This window comes from Eupeodes corollae, chromosome 2 (genome assembly GCF_945859685.1).
Source record: "Eupeodes corollae chromosome 2, idEupCoro1.1, whole genome shotgun sequence".
Classification (NCBI taxonomy): domain Eukaryota; kingdom Metazoa; phylum Arthropoda; class Insecta; order Diptera; family Syrphidae; genus Eupeodes; species Eupeodes corollae.
The window spans coordinates 7,972,611-7,991,728 of NC_079148.1; the positions used below are offsets into that span (position 1 = coordinate 7,972,611).

The window sequence follows — 19,118 nt, forward strand, 5'->3', positions numbered from 1 at the left end:
AAAACATTAAACAATGTTAATTTTGTTTTAAACTGGTTTACTAAAACGTGTATTACTTCTATTTTATTTTTTTGTTTGTGTTAAGGCTAAAATTGCGGCTCGCCGCTACGCACGTTGCCTTCAGAAATTGGGATTTAGGGTACGCTTTAATAATTTCCGTGTTGTAAATGTTTTGGGCACGTGTAGTATGCCATTTGCCATTAAGATTGTCAACTTCTCGGAAAAATACAAGAAGGAAGCTAGCTATGAACCAGAGTTGCATCCTGGTGTTACATACAAGTTACGATACCCTAAGGCCACATTGAAGATCTTTTCAACTGGAAGCATTACTGTCACTGGTGAGTAGTGTTATGTATTATTTAAGTAGATTATTTTGATTCTATTAAGTTTTAAGTAAATAATAATTTGGACTAAAATTTTGAAAGTTCATTACTGCATATTCCTACTTCAATCGAATTTGAAGTTCTATTAGCTAAGGTTATACTCCCTAAGTTTTTTCTTTTTTGTCCTTTGTTGTTATATTCGACCAACCCAACAAATTAAAGCATACCAAGCTGTTGTTAATGCCTAATGATTTGATCATCGTTCTTGGTGACTTCAATCTTCCCCGTCTCATTTGGTCCACCTCAGATGATCAGACATCCTTCTTTCCAAATAACATCTCCTCTGAATCTGAATCGCTGTTCATTGATTGTCTGTCTAATTGTGGTCTTTTTCAACTAAATGGAGTAGCAAACTTTATGGGGAGACACCTCGATCTCATATTCTCATCTGATTGCGATAGCTGTGTTGTCTACGCGAGCCCTAACCTTTTCTCAACCTTGGCCTCCTCTTAATCCCTCCTTCCCCATTGAATTTGAAAACAACTTTTTTGAAATGGAGAATTACTCTTATGATTTCTCCAAACTCAACAAACTTCTAAGCTCAGCCGACTTTGAATTAAGTTCCCTCCATTCAACAGTAGAGTCCCTCACAAGTTAGCTTTATTTGATTTTTTCATACTGAATTTAAGAATCAGTACCGTTCTCTCGTAAAAAAGATTTCACCTCTGCTCCCCCTTGGTACAACAGAGAGCTCTATAGCCTAAGAGATACCCGTAACAAGCTTTGGAAGATCTTTTTACAGTCCAAATCTCATACCGACCACAACAACTATCTTCTCGCCTATAATTCTTTCTCTGAATTAAGGGAATCCCCTTATAGCCAATACCTTAACCAAATGGAAAATAACCTTCTTTCTGATACAAGGATATTTTTCAAGTTTATGAAAGTCAAACGAAAATCTAATGGGTTTCTACCTTCAATGAGTTTCTCCAACAAAATCTCCTCAGATCCAACAACCATATCAAATCTATTTGCTAAATGCTTTAACAAATCGTATAATGAACATCTTCATAATCCTGATTCACACTACTTTAGTTATTTAGATGGTTGCAGTCAAACCTCTTTTTCATCTTTTACAATAACTGTAGAAATGGTACTTGCCAAAATCGTAAGCCTCAAAGAAAACTTTAGCCCTGGTCCTGATGGATGGCGTCCCATCAGTTGTTCTAAAAAAATGTATGCATTCTCTGTCAAACCCTTTAACTGCACTCTTTGAACTCTCTCTTTCCCAAGGTGTGTTTCCTCATATATGGAAAGATTCATTTATATTTCCCATTCATAAACAAAGCAATAAAACTGAAAATAACAACTATAAAACTATTGCTAAACTTTTATGCATTCCAAAACTTTGTGAAAGCTTAGTTTATGATTCCGTTTATTTCCATTGTAAGCTTTTATTCTCCCCCGCTCAAAATGGTTTTCTTAAAGGTAGATCCACTACGACTAACTTAATTGAATTAATATCAAAAGTTTTGTCAGCCCTCAAGAATGGCAAAGAAGTTGATGTTGTATACACGGACTATAGCAAAGCCTTTAATAAAATATCCCATTAGATAATTTATCTCAAACTAAGAGCCCTAGGCTTTTCATCTATATTTATAAACTGGATAAGCTCCTATCTTGCGAATTGAACTTAAAGAGTCCTTTTCCGTTACTCAGTCTCCACTCCTATACATGGAACTTCTGGAGTCCCACAAGATAGTCACCTTGGCCCCCTTCTCTTCGTCTTATCTGTCTTAAATTAAAAAACCCAGATATCCCAATGTTTGCGGATGATAAGAAAATGCTTAAGATTATCTCTATTCCATCTGATTCCTTACTTTAACAAAATGATCTTAATATTTTTTTTGTTTGGTGTATGCATAATTTCCTAGAGTTAAATGTAGGTAAATGTAAACAAATGACCTTTTCGCGTAAACAAATCCCATCTCATAGAGTTTACCTACTTCCTTAATGACGCCGTCAACGTAGTCGATTCTATTAGAGATCTTGGTATTATGTGTGACAAACACCTGAATTTCCATTCCCATTTTGACCAAATTATGAATAAAGCTTATAGATCTCTCGGTTTTATTAAGAGATGGTAAAAAGCATTTTCCAACCCCTATTTAACTAAAGCGCTTTATATTTCCCTAGTCCATCCTCATCTTGAATATGCATGCCTAAGGGCCCACATGAATTAATGTTGAAAACTGATAACAAGACCTTAACAAACAAAATTTAAGCTAGTGTTAAGCTTGTATTAAGCTGAATAAATAAATTGTACAGCTCTTCTGTTCTTCTTTGCATATCAAATTCTTACATTCCATTTTTGTATTCTTTTAAAAGAAATATGTATTTAAATAAGATATATTTAAAATGTCTGTTTATTTTTATATTTCACAGCTGCCAGTGTGGCAAATGTACAAGCTGCCGTAGAACACATCTTTCCTCTGGTTTATGAGTTCCGTAAGAAACGATCTCCCGAAGAACTGGAAACACTGAGACTTAAACAACTGCATAACCAAGTTGAACTAGCAGATGTTGAAGAAACTGTTGTACATTCCCCGCCTTCTGCAAAAAGAAAACGAAGAAAAGTCGACACCGATGGTCAGGAAGAAGATGTCGATGATCCAACCATAACAGACCCCAATGCCACAGATGATATTATAATGGTATCTGAGTTTGATGATCCAGAAGATTTGATTGAAGGTCCCGACGATGAAGATGATGATTTGTAAGAGTTCTAAATATCATTTTCTGCGCCAATGTGGCTTGCATTGCAATTATCACTACAAAACAAAAGAAAACACCAACCACCAACAAAACTTCCTTACTCTCAATTTTATAATATTAACAAATTATAAAAAAAAAGATGCAATTAAATATCAAAATAAACCACAAACAATAAGACGATAACATAACATCTTACCAGCAAACAAAATAGAGGGGAATATTTGATTGTTTTTTGCTTTTATAATAATCTTTAAAACAAAAATATGTCACAACGACATATTGGAACAAGGAACTTAATAGGGAATCAACAACTATTTTCAATTTTGAGATAAATAATGTAACTGACATAAACAAAAAGAAAACAAAAACAAAACGTACATTTATATACATTTAGAGGATTTTAATGATTTTAGCAAGAAAGAAAGAAAACAAAAAAAAAAAACATAAAAAGCTATTCGTGCTTTAAAACAACATAAACAATGACTTATGTCTTCATATAAAAATTTCCTGCTATTTGCCAAAAATATAAAACATAATTAGATGGTAGCATTTCGTTGCTGATATCGTGGAGCTACAAATATTAACTTTAAGGTAAGTCAAAAGAAGTCCTCTATACCCTACAAATATTTTCTTAATATCGTTCTTCCTGAAATTCAAATAAAATAAACAATTTCTTAACTCGTCAACTGCAACCTACGTATAAAAAATAATGAAATAAATTTACTTTCTTAAATTAACTACTTGAACAAACATTTCGAAATTTTGTCTTGCTTAAGGTGCCTCAAGCAACATGCGTCTCTAGCCACCTCGGTCCCTAGCAAGCTGTCTCCAATTTCACCCGCCAAGTTGGTTGAGGTCCTCTCCCACATTCGCTCTACATGACTCAGCTATCTAAGTCGTTAGACTTTATTCTTTTAACCAAGTCAGTGCCACTGTTTAGTCCGTACAGTTAGTCGTTGTATCTTCCTCTTAACTCTTCATTTATGCTGACGCCAGACGGGACCAAAACTCAACCGAATTTTTCTCTCGAAATGGTCCAAAGATCAGCGCCATAAATGAGAACCGTGATGACGGCCATCTTATAGATGGTGACTTTAGATACTAGCGCCAGAGACGGCTTTAATCCGCAATTGCCTTCTTAATCCAAAGAATCAGCAGTTTGCCAGAGTTATGCTCCGTGTAATTTCAGCGATTGTGTCGTTGTCCTTAACTTTTTCAAAATTATGGCTGCCCAATGTGACGTTTTGTTCAAGGCGTCGTTGTGAAATGTATGTATTATTTAGATGACAACTTGTTAGAGAAGTCGCATGACTTCGTGCATTGCTTTGTCTAAAACTTTATTTAACATCAAAGCATCAGTGAGATCTTTTCCGACACTGATAGAGCAGTGTGCATTCTCTATTGTCATCCTGCAAAATCGGATAAGTTTAACAGGTATGCCAAAACTAAACTTTGCTCTGTAAAGCTTTTCTTTATAGATGTTGTGATACACGGCCTTAAAATCGATTTATAGTTCCTCGATATTTCCAAGATCTGCGGTAATGTAAACGATGCAAGTCGATTTGGACTTTCCTGGTCTGAAGTCAGGTTGAAGGTTGTTGATGCGATATTCAGGAGATTGATTTCTTTTGAGTATTGAGGGAACTATCCTTACATTGCACTCATCGGGCATACTTTCTTCCGACCAAATATTCCAGATGAGTTAGTGCATACTCCCTGCCAAGTTATCACCTGCTGCTTTGAATAATTTAGTAGCAATGCAGTCTGCTCTAGCAGCTTTGTTGGACTTAAGTTCCTATTTAGCTGTCTTCACTTTGTCTAATTCCGGTAGGAATTGTTGTTCTGCGTCGACTAGATTGTGTATCTTCTTTACAGCGGAACTTGATTCGCCGTTATATAAGTTGTCTTTCCATAGTCTCATTATAGACTTTGGTTCTACTACGATGTCCCTCTGATCGTCTTTATAGGTTTTGGTTCGTAACTGGTAAGATTGGAAGTTTTTTTAACCTTTTGGTAAAATTTATGAACCTAATTCCTGTTGTGACATCGCTCTATCTCCCGGTGTTCATCCCTCCTCTTATGCTTTTAGAACTCTTGAATTCAAATTTAAATTTAAAATAAACAAAATATTTAAATAATAGGAAAAGTCTTTGAAAAACAAGGTCTGTGAGACCGGCACACGGCGTCACCAACGATGTAGGCCTAATTGACGGATTAAAAACGCATTATATAAAATCAAAATCAAATCAAAAATAATTTACTATAAAAAACTGATAAAATACCTTATTGCACGTTTAGATTCCATAACATAGCTTTTTATAAGTATAAACTAAACACCTTTTGGGTTTGGTTGTTGGATCATAAGTTCTTGATTTAATATATAATGTTTGTTTGATTGGGCTTTAATGATCAATATTCTTGATGCAATTAATAAAAAACTAATTCATCTTCTGTTACCCGACGTTTCGCTGACTATTTTTCAGCTTCTTCAAGGGATTTTTTATAGTCGACAAAGTTCACTTTTGATACAAATATGAGTTCAAAAATAAGACTACTTAAAGATTGCCTTGTGTCTTAAATTAAATTATCAATGTAACTCTCGTTCCTGCAAAAAAAAAAAACAATTTTAATTATATCAATATACAAACACCACCTAGTACCCGTCATTTCTTCTGCGCAGGATTAGTACTTCGAAGAGCATATTTTCTTCTCCAAGCTCATACTTTTATTAAATTCATTAAAATTAGTACCCCTGGCATAATGGTTAGTGCGTTGGACTGTCATGCCAGAGGTCTTGCATTCGATCCCTGTCTATGCCAACTAAAGTTTTTTTTTCACGGATCGCTTCGCACGACGCCATCTGCGGCACTGGACACCTTACTCTACCTAACACCTCTTGATATATGTATTTAGCAAAAAAATAGCTGCAAGCTCTGCTATTCGCCTCAAAGCATCGTCGCAGTGGACTAACATCAACATTGGCCACTCCGTAATTCTTAGGTATTTAGAATCAATGCCAAAGCACACAGACTACACCATCCCCCAACTTCAATTCGAGAGAAATTTCCAGATTTTTATACCTCCCAGATCTTTTTGGGAGCATAGTACATTCTTAGAGGATGAAGTCAATCCATTTTTACACATATGGTTCAAAAACAAAAGAAGGGGTTGGTGGAGATGTGTTGTCTGAACGACTGAAATTAAGTCTCTCATTCCGCCTTCCCAATCATTGTAGCGTGTTCCAGGCGGAACTTTTGGCGATAAAATAAGTCTTGTCCTGGCTTAAAGAAAACGTGATATCAACTTCTGATGTCCGTATTTTCTTAGATAGTCAGGCTGCAATCAAATCCCTGGAGTCTGTCTCTACAAATTCTATAACTATCGATCATCTCTTATGGAGATGGCACAACAGTTTAATATTCACCTTTGCTGGGTGCCGGGCCATAGAGACATTCCAGGTAACTATAAAGCAGATGAACTCGCCAGAAACGGTACAGTGCAGCCCATCCTACCACGTTGGCACATACTGGCATACCAATCGCTAGTTGGAAACTGTTGCTAATGCAAGACGCTGTGAGGAGAGCAGGCACCAGGTGGAACAACATCACCACGTGTCAGGTCACAAAAAACATCTGGCCAACACTGGATTTGAAACGTTCAAGGTGCTTGCTATCTATAAGATAGCATATAAGCTCGACAATGTCTAATAGGAAAACACGACACGCGACTAGGCATATTCTCAATTAACTTTTGCAGAAGCTGTATGGACGAGGAAGAAACAGTTCTTCATCTTCTCTGCACAAAACGAAAAAGCAAGAATTACCTAGGAGAATTCTTCTTTAATGATCTAAACGATCTAAATCATATCAGCATAATCAGCCACTCATGTTTCGTAAGGTACTTAAACTGGTTCTATTAAGCTTAGGAGGAAGCATCAAGATTCATGTGGTATCACAATAGGCCATTAAACTGGCCTAAGTGTGTCCGTTTCCATCTTGGACAGCCACTTTAACCTAACCTAACCTAGAACATAATAAGAATCGGAAATAGCTTGGGAGCTGATTTTAATTTGGGATTTAATTAAATAGTTAGGCTTCTGTTTGCTTCACACTTACCATTATAGTTTGGATAATTAATTATTATTGTTTTATATCAGCTAGATTCCACATTTCACTTTCACTCGAAATGAAATTGAAAGTAATTAAAAATTTACATATACTGAAGTTCTGAAATTCACTTTTATCAATATCGATTTTATTTCGCTGTTCTAAATTTCGATATCTGCGATTTTCAAATGATTCCAAAAAGATTAATTTGGTGAAAACAGCAATATTTTCACTCAAAGGAAATAAACCTTACGTTTTTTTGTAAGAATGCACTTGATTTGTGAGAAGTCGCAGCCTTTACTTCAAATTTGAGGAAAGGGACGAAGCATTAAAAACGACTTTTCAACACACCAAATGATAGATACATAGATAGATAGATTAATTCTTTATTATACAAAAAATGGTTTTCAAGAGCATGGCTTTTCTGCCTTCTGCCTGATGTGACATTTCATTACAATTTTTAATATGAAATGAACAATAAAAAATGAAAGTTGCTAATAATATAGTATGTATAACTATTCTAAACTGGGTTATAATTCTTATTTAATTGAAAGTTAAGGTTGTGAGAAAAAAGTAACACTTGTATGCTTATTGTTATTAATTTTACACTAGATTTTTATAGCGTTAACTCAATTTTAATATGATCTCAAACGCACAATTTTGCCAATTTTGAAATGATTTAAAACACGAAAGTATTAACAATTTTGAATTATTTTATAAACAAAGATTTCACAATTTTAAAGTGATTTGGAACACAAAAAAAAATATTTAAATGATTTGAAACACAAAAATAGGATCCATTAAACTGTAGCAACTGATTTTTTTAAGGATTTAAAAAATCGAAACTGTTGCGGAAGGTTAATGCGGGTTTGCAATAATTATATAAAGTACACCATCCTAGTCCTCCGTTTAATCGGCCCTATCGCGGTAACCGTCGGAACGGAATTCTCTCCGATTTCCTCCGAATCATTTTGCTCCGACAAAATTCAACACATGCAATTTGCATGCGATGCTTTGCAATGAAGTACTTGTTTTGTTTTGTTCTTGACAGATACAAACATACAATTTTCCAAAGTCCTCCGACAAGTTCTTGTTGCGGAAAATGTTTTCTTTTTTTAAAAAACCAAAGACAAACACCATAAAGGCTTGTGATATTTTTGTTTTCAAACATAAAAATTTATTTTTAATAAATGTTTATGCATCAAAGTTGAGTTGAACTATTTCATTTCGAATTGTAGCTGCTTGGCTTAGAAGCAAATTAGTCTGAATTTCATGAATTTCTTCTTCCGTATTGTTTAAATCTTCATGCTCGAAAATTTCTTAACTTGAAGCAAAATGTAAACATATGTTGTGTAAAGCGCAACAAACGTTAACGATTTGTTCACATTTCAAAGGTGCATAGTGCAACTGTCTTGCATCTGTTGAACGTTCAACTATGTTACGAGCTCTTCTGTGACATATATTAAAACGGATCTCTGCGCTTTGCGGTGTAGGAGTCTTGAACGGTGTCATAAGCCAGGGCTCCAATTGATTGATTCAGCGTCCAAAAATAAACCAACACTATCCGTTTCTTATTATTATTGTTTGTATTAAGTCAAATAAATAAATGAAACTTATGTTTCAACAGCTTTTTTCCAATTTATTCTTTTTCTTTGACACTTCAAATGGAAACAAAAACATATGTTTTAAATAGGGAGGAGACTTGATTCGATAGTTTTGATTTAAAAATCGTTGCATCTAATTAAATGTATTAAATATAATTGAAAAATTACTTTTTATTAGCAATATATTACATTCTGTCACCAATTTTGTATGGTTTAAAACGCTTATTGTCTTTGTTTTATAACATATTATCGAGAATATATCGCATTTTCGATATATCGGTTAATTGGCACATCTCTGCCTGAAATTTATATCCATCGCATTGCGTCGTCTCATGTCCGTAAAATTTCTTCCGATGACAGCTACCTCAAACCGGAATTCAATCTCCGAAAAGGGATGCGTTGCGGAGAAAGTTCCGCTCCGACGGTTACCTCGATAGGGCCGAATATTTCGTAAAGTCTGCTTGGAGAAATGTAGCTCTCATCAAAATAGAGTCGGCGGGTTTCCTGCAGTATTGGGCAAATGGCAATGAAATGGTTTATATCTTCATTTTCTCTTCTATTGCAAAGCCAACAGATTTGGGGTAAATCTGCTCAATGAGGCATACAGTTTAAGTTAAAAATTCAACACGTGTTCTAAATATGTAGCTTTTAATTTCAGCCGAGTGGTTGGAAGACGCCGTGGAATATTTCCCACATCAACTACGTCTGATAACATCGAAACATCGGCAAGTTGGTTCTTTTCACAAGGTTCATTTGATTCTAAAGGCTCGGAAGAATTTTCGAATATATAAGATTGTGGATCTTTTATTCCGCTGGTCAAAGTTAATTCATTCTTATGACACCTTCTTCGAGGCTGCTAAAAAAATGCATTCTATTTGCTCCGCCACCTGTAGCTTTGCATTCTTTTTTGTTCTCAACCATGTTCCTCTTGATTTATGCCTTCCAATCTAACCACACTTAAGAATTAAATTAAATTATAAAAAAGTTTGGACTAATTTATTCAATTTACTTTTTTTCCAGCTAGAGGTGTCCTTAGAAGGTGGGCCTAAGCTATTTAACTCTACTTTTACTGCTTCCCAAAACGAAATCACTCCCTCCTTAGGGATTTTTGAAAAATTCTTGGGAAATTTCAAGTTTTTCTTGAAGCATTTCATAAAGCCTTTCGAATTGAATTTTATTTGTGATAACTTTATTTGCCCTTCAAAAAAAAAAAATTTAAAAAAACATACATAGGTAAACACTTTCACATTAAAACAATAGTAAAACTTGCATGATTCTTTTCATATATTTTATTTTTATTTAATTTATCTTCGCAAGTTTAATTTTTTGTTCGTTTTAAAAACTCCGATCAAAATAATTGTTCGTAGAAAAAACTGCCAAACTTCCTATTCATTCGGGGCTAGTGATACCAATTTTCACGAACTCCGAATTTCGTAGCAAATTTTTTTAGTACGACAGGACCAATGATACAATTATTCGGGGTTCGTACTACGAATCTATTACGACGGGGCCTGTGATAAGGCTGAGTTAATTTTTGAAGAAATTTGCTAATTGAGATTCTTATAAGTGCTCCTAGACAATGTTGAATTTGCTATGGATAGATGTTGGTTATAAATCTTCTCGTCTATCTTCGCAGTAACTTCCGCAAACATACCCTGCCATTCATCAAAATTTGACTCCAACAATGATAAATGAGCTGCATGAGAATGAGCTAGTTCATTCCAGTCCTTGAATGGAGAAGCGTTAGTTTGCAAAAGTCTTGTCATCATAGACTTGTGAAGACTTGTTCCATTTCTTCTCATGATCTTATCAAATAATCATAGTTGGCTTTTAGATTTCTTATGTACAGAGGCATTATACCAGATTCCACATAAATAGCATAGTTAGGAGTTGAGTTAGGTAGTCTGAATAATCGTTTGAAGAAATATCTCTGCATCGATTCAAACGTCTCGAGATTTAAAAACCGAAAACCTGGGCACTATAGCACATACAATTGTTGACGAGATCGATATCTTGGTTTGCAAAGAACCTAGTCCACATCATACTCAAGGCTAGTTTTGCTTCATTACTTTTTTGTTTGACTTGTTTCGAAAAATTAAGATTGTGTGTAATCCAAACACCCAGGTACTTAAATTCTTGCACAACGTCGATGCTTACATTATTGAGAGACCATTTTTCGTATGGTTGCCTACTCCTTTGACGTGCTTCAAAAATCATCACCTTTGTCTTTCTTGTATTGATGACTAACCCCCATTTCTCGCTAAATGCATTCAGCCTGTTTATTTGTAATAGCAGAGTGTAAGGGTTTTCGGCGAGTAGTACTAAGTCATCAGCATATAACAGAAATGTAATTTGTATATCAGCAAACGATATCCGTCCTGGAAGTAAACGGTGATTTTTTAAGAGCTTGAGAACTTTTAAAAAAAAAAAAACACATAAAATTTGCAAAATCTCATCGATTCTTTATTTGAAACGTTAGATAGGTCCATGACATTTACTTTTTGAAGATAATTTCATTTAAATGTTGACCGTGGCTGCGTCTTAGGTGGTCCATTCGGAAAGTCCAATTTTGGGTAACTTTTTCGAGCATTTCGGCCGGAATAGCCCGAATTTCTTCGGAAATGTTGTCTTCCAAAGCTGGAATAGTTGCTGGCTTATTTGTGTAGACTTTAGACTTGACGTAGCCCCACAAAAAATAGTCTACAGGCGTCAAATCGCATGATCTTGGTGGCCAACTTACCGGTCCATTCCTTTAGATGAATTGTTCTCCGAAGTTTTCCCTCAAAATGGCCATAGAATCGCGAGCTGTGTGGCATGTAGCGCCATCTTGTTGAAACCACATGTCAACCAAGTTCAGTTCTTCCATTTTTGGCAACAAAAAGTTTGTTAGCATTGAACGATAGCGATCGCCATTCACCGTAACGTTGCGTCCAACAGCATCTTTGAAAAAATACGGTCCAATGATTCCACCAGCGTACAAACCACACCAAACAGTGCATTTTTCGGGATGCATGGGCAGTTCTTGAACGGCTTCTGGTTGCTCTTCACTCCAAATGCGGCAATTTTGCTTATTTACGTAGCAATTCAACCAGAAATGAGCCTCATCGCTGAACAAAATTTGTCGATAAAAAAGCGGATTTTCTGCCAACTTTTCTAGAGCCCATTCACTGAAAATTCGACGTTGTGGCAGATCGTTCGGCTTCAGTTCTTGCACGAGCTGTATTTTATACGGTTTTACACCAAGATCTTTGCGTAAAATCTTCCATGTGGTCGAATAACACAAACCCAATTGCTGCGAACGGCGACGAATCGACATTTCACGGTCTTCAGCAACACTCTCAGAAACAGACGCAATATTCTCTTCTGTACGCACTGTACGCATTCGTGTGGTTGGTTTAATGTCCAATAAAGTAAACTGAGTGCGAAACTTGGTCACAATCGCATTAATTGTTTGCTCACTTGGTCGATTATGTAGACCATAAATCGGACGTAAAGCGCGAAACACATTTCGAACCGAACACTGATTTTGGTAATAAAATTCAATGATTTGCAAGCGTTGCTCGTTAGTAAGTCTATTCATGATGAAATGTCAAAGCATACTGAGCATCTTTCTCTTTGACAACATGTCTGAAATCCCGCGTGATCTGTCAAATACTAATGCATGAAAATCCGAACCTCAAAAAAATCACCCTTTATATCACAAATGTCGTCAACGAACAAAGCAAAAAGTAATGGGCTTAAAATACAGCCCTGTGGAACACCTGCAGTTGTTTCAAGCCATTCTGAGAAGTCCGTTTCATCCCATACAGATGCACCAGATGAAGCAAGAAATTTAGAGTACATGGTCAAAAATTTTCTAGAGATTCCTATCGTTGAAAGCTTGTACAGCAAAGCACAAATACACCAAATGTCTTCTTTGAACTAAATACAACGTTCTTTGAAAAAACTTTCAACAATCATTCAGAAAATATACCAGAGTCTTCCCCAGCCGATATTTTGAAACTGCTTATCACAAAGAACCGCAAATTTGTAGCAAATGTAAATAAAAAAATACTAATATTCTACGTTCTTCTTTTATTATGTTATCGATAGAATGATTTCGATTTCAAATTAAATTTCACTCGATTGTGGCAACTTATATTTTATTTTTTTCATTCAATAATGTAGCGTTAAAATGTAACAAAAACATTCACATTAAGAACGACTTATTTATTTATGAAAGAAAATTTAATCCATTCTAACTAAACAATTAATATTCACCTTGTTTTATCTTTTCAGATTTCGGCGAGCTTTGCTTTTATATCAAAATAATTTAAAAAAACAAAAATGAAAACAAAACAAAACAAAAAAAAAATGAGGAAGAAAGAACGAAAATATATAGAAAAAGAAAACCACCGTCAGAGATAAATGATTTAATCTTATATTATTTATATGAAATGTTTAAGTTATCGTTACTATTATTATTATTATTATTTTTCAATTTATGTTATAATCAATAACTAACTTTAGTTCTTATCTGGTCACATACAAACCAATAACTTAATTTTGCTTTTGTTAATATTATTTTTATTTTCTCTCATTACAAACAACAAAAATAAAAAACAAAAAGGTACTATCAATAATGAACAAAATAAACAAATACAAACAACTATCAAATTCAAACATTTTTTTCTGCATTATGAACAAAAATAAAATAAAACAATGCAAATCATCCTAACAGACAAATAATATTTATGTTTATATTGTTCCTCATGTTTAATATTTAAAATCACAACAAAAAAGAAACAAAACTACCAAAAAAAAAAGGAAATTTTTAAACAATAAAATGGATTTGATCATATGCAACCAACTACAAAAATCTCGAATCAAAATAATTTCATTTTATGTAAATATTTAAAACAAAATCAATTTTTTTTAATTATACATTAAAAACTAAATAAATATTTAAAAAAAAAGAAAACATACAATAACAACAAAAAAAGAAGATTTATTTATTATTTTAGTTTATATTCATAATTTTTATTTTAAAATTTAATAAAAATTACAATAATGTTTATTATTATTACAGAATCCATATTATATGAACTAATATTATGTTTTCACTCCATATAAAAAATAAATAAAATAAAATAAAATAATATAGATAAATGATGATAATATTATTAATTGTTTTGTAATGGAAATAAGAATACAAAATGAAAAATGAAAAAAAAAAAACAGTTACAAAAACAACCACACAACTATTAAATAAAACAAAAATTACGAATGTTAAGCAACAAAAACAAAGTAACAGTTTAAAATTTCTTAAGGCTAAGTAAGTTAATATGTTAAACTAAAAAATAAAAACATTCTCTCATCCTAAACACAGCAATATATTATAAATAATTGATACAGCGACAACAACAGCAAACATAAAACGAGAAAAATGTTTTAAAATTTGATATCTTTACTCATTGCTGCGCTCCTCCTCCACCATATACATTAACATACATAACATAGATACATACTACTAGTAGATTGAAAATAATAAATTAATTTTTTTGTAATGGGGTAAATACATATATAAAATGATAAAAAATGATATATTAATATTTATTTAAAAAAAAAAAACAATAAACAAAGAATTAAAATAATAAATAGAAAAAGGAAACATAAGTCAGTCAATTATTATTCTAATATTTAAATTATTATTATTTTTTTTTTATTTTTACATTATTATTAATTATTGCTTATTTTTTTTGTTTGTTATTAAATAATTTTCCTTTTGCCGCAAAGACTGCATTATACCAACAAGATAAGAAGCAAAATAATAGAACATTTTGTAATACCTACAAAAAATATACCTACAAGCTTAAAAAAATAAAAAATTAAAGTTATAAACAACACAGAAATGTGTTTTATATAAAACAAGAGGATATATTAGTAAAATTACTAAATTACTGAACAAATTTTCTTTCTTGACCATTATAAATACAATATTTGTTTTCTTTTGTAATTTGCAGAATATATGAACTTTATAGATTTTCCACAAACAAACAAAATAACAAAAAATCTACAGAAATAGCATTTTTTTTACAAATATATAAAACAAAAAACAATATAAAACAAAAAATAAACTAAATGCAGATTTAAAAACAAGAATCAGGTTTCGTAAAACAAGAAAACAAAAACAAAAAAAAAACATTTATCCATTATTGATTTGGTTATTAATTGAATATGACAAAACAAAAAAATATTCAACATAATATAAAAAAGTTAATAAAACAATTAAGATTAGTGCCTTGTTATAAAGACGTCTAACAAAACAAAACAAAAAGAAATCAAACAAACAATTCTCCCATAAAAACAAAAAAACCATACGAACTTTCGTTGAAATAAAAATGCTCTTAATTATTTTACTTTTAACTATGCATATATATTATATATATATAAACGCATATATATATAAATAAAAATAAATATAAATTTAATTTAATATTTTTTTGTAAAAAAATTGTATTGAATCCAAAGATTAAGATGAAAAAAAATGAAAAAAAAAATGTTTATAAACTAAAAAAAAAAAAAACGAAAAAAAATAAGAGAACAAAACAAAAAAATCAAAAATGCCTTAATAAAAATTACACAAAAGTGTTCTATACTATTTAAATACCTGAAACCACTTATTTATTTATTCTTATGTTGATTTCGAATAATCATTCATATTTCGAATATTGATTTTGTTGTTGTTGAAGATAGTGTGTGTGTGTGACATTGATTTAGGAAAACTTTTCATAAAAATTAGTTCTCCTTGAAATGAAAAATCTATATTCTTAACTTGGATGCTTTTGAACCACAAATTGAAATTGGCTTTTTTCATCTTTCTGACTGATTTTTTTTTCGATTCTCGTCTCCCTGCTTTTGTTTCTAGTTTCTATGATAAAACATAACTTGATTGGTTTTCGTCCTCATTAAAAAACAAGTGTAGGTTCAAAAAAAAGTCTAGAGAGATCTTAAATACTTGCTAAAATTTTCAATATGCTGACCCGTTCGTTGATTGAAGCTTTTTTTATTTTGTATCATATCCTGAACAGATTGAAAGATTCTATTCTTCCCAGATTCTATATAAAAACGATCGCTCCTTTTTCAAGCACAAAAGAAAATGTGTAATAACGACAAATGAGATTCTGTAATGAGAGTGCAATCGAAGTGTTCGTTTTTTGAGTTACATGAAGCGAATTGTTCGCACAAGCCATTATGTTCGGTCGTTTAAACGAGTTTCCCCCTGAAGCCTCAGACGAATTTCCTACAATTCAAGATAGAAAATTACTACTATTTTTTAATAGACACAACTTCATTCTTTGAACGTACATTTTGACCAAGGCAGCTAGTTAGTTTTTCAAGTTTCATGAATTTGAAATTCAGAACTTTACTTCATAAACCTCTACTTTTAAGTTCATAGTACAAGAACTACCAAACACATTATTGTCTAAAAAACACTACTCAGACAAGCTATACAAGTCGATTACGACTTGTCTTTTGTATTGTAAAGAAATATTACATATTTCTTTTTTAAATTGACAGAAAACATTAAATAGAATTGTGCATAAAATAAATATTATTGAGTAGTAAAGCTCAGCTTTCATTTGAATGAAAAAAGCAAGATCAAATGTCATTTTGACATAAGTTGAATTGACAGTAAGGGAAATTTTTCTTGACTAACTTTCCAGAGAACTTTCCAAAATTGAAAGGCATGCCTAAATTGGAAGGCATTTTTTGGCAGCTGGCCAATCAGATATTAGAAACTTGCCTTACTTTCAAGTCCCTTATCTCGCCTGAACTGGCCCAATGTATTTGGATATTGATGATGTGAATTATACCCACAATTTTTTAACGAATGGAAAATATTTGGTTCAAGAGAAATTGGCAACTTTCAAGAAATAAAAAACCCAAGAAATTGTTAATATCGGAAAATATTGTATGGTTCTACTTACGAAGCAGGCAATGTGAAAACAAATTTCAATATCATCTTTGACATCATTATTTTTAAATGGTACTTCTATACACATTTTTTTAACCATGTTTAGAATTCATATTCCAAAAGGTTTCTTGAGTGGTCACTTCATATTCGCTTCGCTTAGGTTAAGTTTTTAACTCAACATTCTAAAGCATTGCATCTGAGGTAGAACAAGAGATTCCGGCATGACAAAAATGAGAGTACAAATTTTTTTATCCGTGTTAAGAAATTATGTTCCAAAATGTTTCTCTAAGACTCTGTATCTGAGGTAAAGCAAGAGATTTCAACATCATGACAGAAATAGGAGTACAAAATTTGTTTATCCCTGTTAAGAAATCGTATTCTAAGAAGCTTCTATAAACAGTCACCGCGTGTTTACTAAGGTTAAGTTGTTAACTTAACATCTTAAGGCTCTGTATCTGAGGTAAAGCAAGAGATTCCAACATCATGACAGAAATACGAGTACAAAATTTGTGTATCCCTGTTAAGAAATCGTATTCTAAGTAGCTTCTATAAACAGTCACCGCGTGTTTACTGAGGTTAACTTAACATCTTGAGGCACTGTATCTGAGATAGAGCAACATGATAGAAATGAGAGTTCATTTTGAATCTTTTTCGCATTCGCAGTTTGGAAAATTTGTTAGAATTTTGAGTAAACATAGACAGCTATTGTTGTATTTACTTCAAAAGAAAAGACTTGACAAAATTAGTGATTTTAAGTTCTGCGCTAAAAATTGTTAGTCCTCTAATCCACATTCTTGCCAGAATGTTTGCAATTCCATCGCAATCGGAAACTTTTACGAACCCTGAAAAAAAACTTGCTAAATACGTTCGTAGTGTAAAATCTCATAAAATTTTGCATAGGAACGGATTTCATAATACGGTACTATGATTTTTCTCGATGACGAAGTTTGAAAATTCTTAAAATGTTGTACTTTTCTATGTAAGCTCAAATTTAAACACATTGAAATAAGATTTTATCTATCTTCTTGATGTATAAAAATTCCTAGGGATAGTTTTGACATGATTCAAGTTTTCAATTCTCGAGGATAGGAACAAATTAGTGTGAGATTTTACTCACGATAGGCCCCCATACATATAAACTTTGACATAAAAAGGCTGAGTTGTTTTTTCGCTTGAAATCAGAGCCAACCACTTCTTTGAAAACAGCAGGAAAAGCTTGAGTGATATAAGCAGTCAATGCAGTAAAGAAATCAAAATTTATAACCTTGATAAAAAACATAAATCAAATACATATAAACAAAAAAAATTCCTATAATTTGAAAATTAAACATCATTTTTTTGAATAAGTAAAATTTACAAATAGCTTGGTACATATCCCTTCTTTAATGTTGTAAAAGTTTTCTAACGTGAGTACGTTTTAGCACAGCGTTTGCACTTCTTCAACTAAATAAATTGGTTTGAAATTTTTCCATTCTCTGCCACGATACTCTTCTTCAATTAACGTCCATTCAATACAAATTGCAATTATTTTATAAGTTCATATTTTTTGCAAATGCATGCGCTAATCCTTTATCAATTTTAATAAATATATACACTTTTGATAAGCAAACAAACCTAAATAATCCCTAATTACTTTATTAATTTTTTTTTAATTTTATAAAAAGGAAAAGAAATCACTTAACTTTAAAGACAAAAATATCAGTCCTGCATTCTAAATAAATATTTTTTTTTTAAATTTTGGTTACAAGTTCAGAAATGAAAATACTCGTCTTTTTTTTATATATTTTATTTTGTTTTTCGACTAATTTTAAATAAATTAAAAAAAAAAATGGAATAATTTTTAAGCAAACAAATATCTTTTGTTAAAATTTCAAAAATGCATACATATTATAATGACATATATTTTTTAGGTAAGCAAAGAAATTGTATTTCAATGTTAAATTAAAAAGATAAAAACACAATGAACAAAATTAAATATTAGTGTGTCCAAAATCAAATAAGCAAATAAATTTAAAAAAAAACTCAAAAGAGAATTAAATCTTTAATTGTATATAATTATTATGAACATTGTAAACATAATTTAAGAAGGAAACATACGAAAACCAAACTAAATACATTTAAAAAAACAAAAACAAGTACTGAATTCAAATGTCAATGTTCTAATTCATCGATGTTGAATAAAAATAGAAAACTAAGTAAATAAAATAATTTTCTAAGTTATGTTAAAAATACAACATAACAATGAAAATGTTAAACAAAAAAAAACAACAACTAATAAATTTGATAAAACAAAAGAAACCAAAGACTTGAAAAAATATATTATTAATTGACATAAAAGTATATATTTGTGCAC

At 31.8% G+C, this 19,118-nt stretch overlaps 1 protein-coding gene across 7 annotated transcripts in view; it reads left to right on the forward strand.

Moving 5' to 3' along the window:
- Positions 1-16,933, forward strand: part of LOC129944212 (TATA box-binding protein-like 1) — a 104,513-nt gene extending 87,580 nt beyond the window's left edge. For all 7 annotated transcript variants that reach the window (XM_056053500.1, XM_056053502.1, XM_056053501.1 and 4 more), the window contains 3 exons: positions 86-338; positions 2,769-3,689; positions 13,087-16,933. In XM_056053500.1, coding sequence (XP_055909475.1) covers positions 86-338; positions 2,769-3,103 — 588 coding nt within the window. In that variant the 3' untranslated portion in view covers positions 3,104-3,689; positions 13,087-16,933. The remainder of the gene's footprint in view (positions 1-85; positions 339-2,768; positions 3,690-13,086) is intronic.
- Positions 16,934-19,118: the final 2,185 nt, after the last annotated feature.